This window comes from Durio zibethinus, chromosome 14 (assembly GCF_047325235.1).
Source record: "Durio zibethinus cultivar Kanyao isolate XHJ-2024 chromosome 14, ASM4732523v1, whole genome shotgun sequence".
Lineage (NCBI taxonomy): Eukaryota > Viridiplantae > Streptophyta > Magnoliopsida > Malvales > Malvaceae > Durio > Durio zibethinus.
Genome location: NC_143175.1, coordinates 8,717,241 through 8,725,140, shown reverse-complemented (window position 1 = coordinate 8,725,140; position 7,900 = coordinate 8,717,241). Strand labels below are relative to the sequence as shown.

At 29.7% G+C, this 7,900-nt stretch overlaps 1 protein-coding gene across 1 annotated transcript; it reads right to left on the bottom strand.

Annotated features, from left to right (window-relative positions):
* Positions 1-211: 211 nt before the first annotated feature.
* On the bottom strand, positions 212-3,819 carry LOC111295413 (ubiquitin-conjugating enzyme E2 22-like). The gene is made up of 7 exons (XM_022888887.2): positions 3,567-3,819; positions 2,424-2,539; positions 1,980-2,124; positions 1,821-1,898; positions 1,446-1,558; positions 1,182-1,285; positions 212-704 (listed from the first exon to the last, which is right to left on the bottom strand). The coding sequence occupies exons 2-7, from the start codon at positions 2,424-2,426 to the stop codon at positions 347-349; spliced, it is 801 nt and encodes a 266-aa protein (XP_022744622.2). The 5' UTR covers positions 2,427-2,539; positions 3,567-3,819; the 3' UTR covers positions 212-346.
* Between the last annotated feature and the right edge of the window lie 4,081 nt (positions 3,820-7,900).

Below are 7,900 nucleotides of genomic sequence, written 5' to 3'. Positions count from 1 at the left end.
AATGATGCAGAAATTACCATCTCCACAGAGTGGTGCCCATTCCGCGATTTCGGCTCCGTTCGTTTCGTCCAGCCAGAAAAACAACAGTTTAGAGAGCAATGATGCAACTTGGCAGGAGGCAATTCCTGAAATTTGTATCAGCCACCCTCCCCCCGGCCCCAACTCCCCATCCAAACCCCCACAATATGATCATATGAGATGGAAAACAACGTGAACATGCAAATTTGATCCATCACCTTCCCAAATTGAAGCATCCATTACACCAAAAAGCAACCGATTTCCCAACCGGAACTACAAAGTCAGTTACATACTCCAAAACCACATTTAATTATTTTATCCTGTGATTTTATAATCTCTTCAGACTTTTCTTTCTAGGATCCATTTTCTTCTTGTCTGCTAGAATTTTTGTCGATCCTTCCTTCTTAAGTCCAGTGCCTGGTATTCCTACAAGGGCAGTTCCACTCACTCCTGTTTCAATTATTGGAACTATAGACTGCTGCTCCTGGTTGTTGCCTCCTTTTGTCGCTGTGGTGGGGATGGCCAGTGGGGATGGCAATGGTAATGCAGCACCATTTACTGTAGCTTTCTTGTCAACATTTAGAACTGAGGTGTTAGACTGGTCGACATTCAATGCCGTAGTTGACTCACAAATAGCTCCTGACTTGAACTTCGGTTTTGGCTTCGCATGAATTCCAGTATAAAGCCTGTGTTATGAACAGAAAACACACTTGTAAGGCCTGCATGGTTGTGCGCAATTCCAATTTCATTTCATTTTAGCAGTCATACTATATTTGGACCTTGCTATTTCAATCTCAACAGATCAGTTTACAAAACAATAATTTCTCCATATAGTATCAAATCTGCAAGGCATAATAGACTACAACATTTGAAATCTTGACTGTTCTTCATAGAAAAGTCAAATGACCAAAATGATATTACTGAAAGCAAAACCATAATGAATTTATAAGAAATTAAGACAGTAATAGGAGCTTGGATTTTGCCAAGAATTGACGAGTTTATCCCCTTCCAGCTGAAGGAACTTGACAAACCATATGACAGTGAAAATGTGCATAATTCCCAACCAAAAACAAAGAACAGTGATTGTCCTGTTACAGACTCTCCCACATGTAAGGTTCTAGGTTTCCACATATTAAATAAATAATGTGTTAGAAAAGCCTCACCTAGCATGCCTGGCATACTCGTCATAATTTTCAAGCAGCATCTTGCCAGCCTGTTCATTTAGAGCTGATTCTGGAAATGGCTCAATCAATAAACACCGAACTACCTGCAGTCACAAAGTCAAGTGTTAAGGAAGATAAAAAAACACGAAACCAAAGATCTAAAGCTGAATTACTAAAAAGAGATAGGCAGTCCTGAGGCAGTTTTTGTCAAACAAAATGATAAGAATTGGATACAGAAAGAAGTCCTGGCCCAATGGAGCTTACAATGAGTACATGTCGTAATCCAAGACTCGGATTCCAATCCTTTTTCAATGTGTTCACACAAATTTCACCATTGGTTGCAATATTTGGATGAAAAATCTTTGTCAGAAAGTAGCCTGCAGCATAAATGTTCAGACTTCATAATATTCACTAATGCACAAAATGAAATATTTTTTCCACATATAGTATCAGAATAAAGTTGGGAGATTCAAATACAGGATGTGTGACTTAAAATACAAAATATAATGGAATTGCAAACCATGAAGTTGCAGAATTTATACTTCAGAAGCTTGACATGACCCAGGTTTTCAGTTTTTGTAGATCATAGCAGTGTTTAAATCTAGTTATGTCAGGATTAGTATAACCTATTAAACATACCTTTTGGAGGAGATTGAGGAAAATCATGAGACAGTAACAACTTCATACGGAAAACACCATTTTCATATGGAGTCCCAGCTGCAAAGTCAAACAATCCTCATAATGGAAAAGTAACAGTATGCCACAAATGAAGTAAATTTGTTTGGCAGAATTACGTGCCTGGCCCTTCAATGTCTGCATAAATGATTGAAAAATCATCATCATTTACTCCAACTTTAATGCCTTCTGGTGGGGATTCATCAAGACTCTTCAATTCCTTTGCCAGTTGCTTTATTACATTTGGTGGAAGATTTTCATTAGTTGCCTACCACAACAAAATAGAACAATATAAGAAATGTGATTAATAAATGGTCAAATAAAGATCTGATGTGAGAAGTTAATGGAAATGACATACCACATATATAATAATATAAAGAACCTTTTTTCCTTTTCTTTAATAGCAAAAACAGCTTATAGCACTATAATTCTGAAACTATAAACCGTAAACTTTCTTCGCAAATTAGGATAAATTAGGACAAATGACTAACAATTGAACAAGAAATTTGTTAATTTCAAAAACAGTCAAAAGATAAAGATGGTGTTGTGTAAACCACCGAAAATTACCATGATAAGGGAAGAAAAAGAATCCTTCAGAAAAGACTCAGAACCTCAGCAAGACATGTCCCAAAAGCTCACCAACTTTTGCACTTATTTACGGTGAGAAAAGTGAGAATTCAGCACTATAAAAAAAAGACATAAAAACCAGAAAAAGAACAGCATTAATATTTTATATTCAAAATGAAACAAAATTAAATTGACAGCCATTTTTCTTTGCAGACAAACAGGCACTACTAGCAGATAGGATAAACAGTCGACCCTATGACTTTTCACTTGATAATTGAAAGTATGAATCTCAAGCATGCATTCAGATATATATATATATATATATGGGGGTTAATGTCATGAATAGGCCTTAAACTATAGTTAAATGTTCAATCCGGTACTTGAACTTTAAAATTTTCTAATGTGATACCAGAACTACAAATCAGTTAACTAATATGGTACTCACCCTTAATGTAGCTAGCTTCAAATGATGACTTGTGACAAACAAACAACCCTTCAGGTACCATATTATTTAATAGATTCATAGTTAATATCCCACATTAGAGATTTTTAAAGTTCAAATACCGCATGGAACATTTCAGTATAGTTTAGGGACCATTCATGACATAAACCCTATATATGCAGATAAATAAGATGCCGATGGTTGACCCAAAGATTCATAAGAGACTAATGACTCATGGAACACATAACAAGCAGTGAAGACTATAAGGTCACATATTAATCTCATAAGCAGTGCAGATTAATGACTCAAAATTATGTACAAAAAAAAGTTCATCCATAAAATCAAAAGGAACAACAGCCGAAAGAGAAAATTTTTCAATCGAAGCAACGCATTTGCAGAACAAACCTAATCTAGTATGACCATAAAAAAGTCAACAATCAAACTACTGCATTCCACCCCTTACAATCCTAGTGGCCAAATTGAAAGTAAATGTATTAAACCAGGCAAACGAAATTCACAAAAGAAATCAACCAAGAAAAGCATCCCACATTCACATTTCACCAAGAAAGCATAATCTTTGATGCACAAAGGAATGTTGCATCAAACCAAGAAAAGAAGAGGTAAAAGCATCTCCGATCTCATAATATTTTTCTGAAGGCATGAAACAAAGAACCCAGATAATGAGATGGGAACCAAATTACCTTAGGCATTTCGTTCGATGTTGCACACCTCTCTCTCTCTCCAAGGAATGATTGATTTGGTTGACTTTGAGGAGAGCTTTTATTTTTATTTATTCAAAATGATACAGAACCTCTTTTTATTACTTTGGCAACAAAATCTTAATTCGAAATGAGATACAGAAGCAAGAAGATGAGGATCTATAGACCTCAAGCTGAGATGTGCTTCGCTTCACGCGCCTGCCTCAAGATCAAGCCCTAATGTTACAGGCCCAGTGAGGAAATGTGAGCTGGTTAGGTGTGATATAATGGACTGGGCTGTCGGCAGACCATGATATCGCAACAAACCAGCTCACGTGACTCCACATGTGACTTCACCCCTTCAAATCCGGGTGGAATAAAATCCTATCATGGGTAGGGTAGGCAAATCAATCCGAAACCGTCGATTTCGACCCGAATATTTAGGGTCGAATTTTTAAAAAAACGAGTTTTAGGATCAGTTCGGATCGGTTCGGATCGGTTTTTTTTTTTTTTTGGAATGTCGGATTCGGGTCGGGGTCGGGTTTATATGAAATCCGATCCTACTCGATCCGAAATATTTATCAAAATACCCTTAATATATATATATATATAATTTTTTTTAGGGTTTCTGAATTTTAGTTTTTTTTGGCCACTCTAGGTCTCCTGTCTGGCCATCTCCCATACTTTCAGTTGTAAGTCATCCTCATCCATTTTATTTTTGCATTTCTGCTTCTATCTGCCAGGGTACTTCTGTATTTTTACTTCTATCTGCTTCTGTATTTCTACTTCTATCTACCAGGCTGCTTCTGCATTTCTACTTCTATCTGCCACATGATGAACATGTTTTGAGCTAACTGCATGTCGAGCGCTTAAACTCCGCTTGTGGTCACTCGTTCCTCGCTTGTTCCAATCCTAGTACAGAGCTTGAGCTTCAGATCCGATTCTACACTACATACGCTTAAGCGTTTAAGCTCCGCTTGTGGTCACTCGTTCTTCACTTGGTTCTACAAGGAGCATGCCCGAAGGGGCTATTACGCTCACCGCGCATTTGCATCACCACCTGAGCTTTGCCCAGCTCCTACGCCTACAGCCTACCATGAACTCGATCTACTCATCCACCCATCTAGCCATCCCACCTTTCTTCCTCTATTTAGGTTTCATCTATTTCTAGATTCTTTCCTTTAATTCAGCAAATGAATCTTTCAAGCCAGAAAGAAGAAAGTCAATCGGACAGAAAAGAGAAAGAAGACGAGCCAATTTTAATCCCTAGGAGCTGTCGTTTCCCCTTTTAAGAAAAAAAAACTGCAACAACCAAGCTTTCCTCTCAGTAATCTCGGGTCGAGTAAAATTCGGGTAAATAATATTTAAGCGGGTCGGAGTCAGGTTTTTCAGCTACAACCTCCGAGCGGGGACGGGTCGGGTATCGGATAGAAGCATTAAAGCATTGGGTCGGAGGCGGAGAAAGTAAAAAACCGACCCGCCCCGCCCCGATGCCATCCCTAATCATGGCTTAGGGAAATAAATGAGTAGGGTACGAGACGAAAAAAATATTTTTTATTTTTAATTTTTGATATTATATTCAGTTTTACATTTAGATTTAATAGAAAATTTAGATTTAAATTTATTTTTATAATTATTTAATAGATATAAATAATTTTCGTATATATGACTATAAAAAAATAAAAAAAATATTTTTTATTTTTTTATTTTTATCTTACATATTTATGTAATTTTTTATAAATATATTTTTTAAATGTAAATATTATTAGTTCTAATAAATTTAAAATAAAATTTATATTATTAAATAAAAATTAATTTATTAAATATATATAAAATATAAGTACGAAACAGAAGATATATTTCTCATCCTCGTATTTGTTCTTAATAAAAAAAGTTAAAATCATATATATTCTAATCTCTATCTCCAAAATTTATTATTTATCTCCATTAAAATAAAAAATCATATTCTCAACGAGTTTGTGTAAAATTGATATCTTTATTAAACAATTATCGAGTCTACTCTATGATTTTGTGATTTTGATTTTTTTAGATCATAATTTTTTATTTAAAAAAAAGTTTAATATTTTACTAATAGTTCATGTAAATGTCGATTATAATTTTGATTTCAACAATTAACTTCGGATGGAAGATTTTATCATAAAAAGATGGTTAAAATAAAAAGAAAAAGTAATTCTTCAATTTTATAATTTTATTTAGATAAATTTTTATATTTTTATTAAATCCAAAGCAAATCTTAACTTTTACTTTGAGTCAAAATAAATTCTTAAATTTTAATTTGTATTTAAATAAACCTTTAACTTTTCATTTGTACATAAATAAACTTTTAATATAAATCAATTTTATTTTAAAATAAAAATTTATTGGGATAAAAATAAAAAAAGACTTATTTGAATATAATAAAAGACTAAAGATTTATTTGAATATAATAAAAGAATAAAAGCCTTTTTAGATATAATAAAAATATAAAAACTTATTTAATAAAAGTGAAATAATTCATATTTTTTTAATATTTTAACCTTAAAAGATTTTGCTTACTAATATCTTAAAAGCATTTTTTAAAATTATGTAGTAATATTTTTATTTTATAAAATTAAAAATTATATATAAAACTATCAATTATTGTATTTAATATAAATTATTATTATAAATAATATATTAACTAAATTTAAAAAACACCTTAAAAATACTCATTAGCAAAGTTTTTTAATTAAAATATAAAATATGGTATTGATTTTAAATAAATAACATGTTTTCCAATAACCATATTAAATGAATATATATTTTTAAAGAGGAAATACATAATCAAAATTTTATGAGAATTAAATAAAAAATCTATGCATTATATTAAAATTATTTTTTTATTGTTTTTCAAGGAGGACTAATTAAGGCTTCAAATGGCTGTGATTTGACAGCCATTACGCTTTTTTTTTTTTTTTCACATTTTGCATATGTCCTTTTATATTTTTATAAAATAAAATTGAAAAAATCAAAAAATTTTAACAAAAAAAGCGAAAAATCAAATATTGGTTTACTATTTATTTTTAAAATTTTCAACTAATTAAAAGAATAAATTAAATTTATTATTTTTAATAATAAAATAATTAATTGAAAATTGTTATTAATTAATTAATTGAATAACTTAAATAAAATAATTTTGTTATCTAATTTAAAAAAAATTTTTGATTTTATGATTTTTTATGATTTTTTTAAAATAAATATTTATTATTACTTTTTATAAATACCATTATTTATCATATTATTGAATTTAAAATATTTTTCATAAATAATTTTTTTTTTTAAAATGCCCCAATAAAAGCATCATTCTTATAAAAAAATTAAAGCAATGAAGAAGGGTGACCTTTGTAAATTATATAAAGAATTGGATAATTAAAGTAAAAAATATGTTTGATGTACAAAATTATAATATAATAAGATAAGATAGTATTATAAATTAGATTAAATTAAATAATATCATTTTATTTTATATTAGATGTGTAAGAATTAAGATAAGATAATTTTATTTATTAGTAAAAATTATCTTTTTAAAAATTTTTATAATTTAAATTATTGATATAATTTTTAAATATATAATAAAATAAATAAGTTCAACTTCATGAATTAAAAATAATTTTCTTCACTTTGAAAAAATTGAGTCATTCTATGTCAAAATGATGATCAATCTTTCTTACAATTCTATTTCATTTTAAATACAAATCATTTTGTATTTAATTAATTATTATTATGTTAATTTACATAATTATTGTGTTATCTTAACAGTGAGGGCAAAATTGATAAAAAAGATGACAACAATCAAGAACTTACAACGATATTATTTCCAAATAGCTCAAACCTCATATAATCAGAACAATTAATTCAAAAAGACAAATTTAAATTGAGAATACTTTTATATTTCTCCTTTAAATATTATTTTGAATAAAAATAATAAATATAATATAAATGTTTAAATTTTTATAGGAATTATTAGTTTATTAATAATTAAAAAAAATGAAAAATGAATCTCTTTTCAAACTCTTTATTATAATTTGCTTATGTTTGACTATTTTATTTTAATTTCTAATAATTATTGTTTGTATTTATATTTAATTACCCTTTTATTTTTTACCTCTTAATAAATTTCTAAGATTTAAAAAATTAATTAGCAATATATATATAAAGGAGAGATCCACTTATATTAGTATAAGTGTTACAGATTTTTTTTATCATTAGATCAAAATGACTAAATATTATGGATTTGATTTTGATCCAAAGATAAAAAAAGTAGGTAACACTTACATTAATATAAGTGAATTTTTACT

What these genes read in the sequence shown, in the direction of transcription:
- LOC111295413 (XM_022888887.2), bottom strand. An exon ending in TGCAGACATTGAAGGGCCAG is followed by an intron (nt 1,899 to 1,979) that starts GCACGTAATTCT and finishes TTGACTTTGCAG; the next exon opens with CTGGGACTCCATATGAAAAT. An exon ending in GATTACGACATGTACTCATT is followed by an intron (nt 1,286 to 1,445) that starts GTAAGCTCCATT and finishes TTGTGACTGCAG; the next exon opens with GTAGTTCGGTGTTTATTGAT.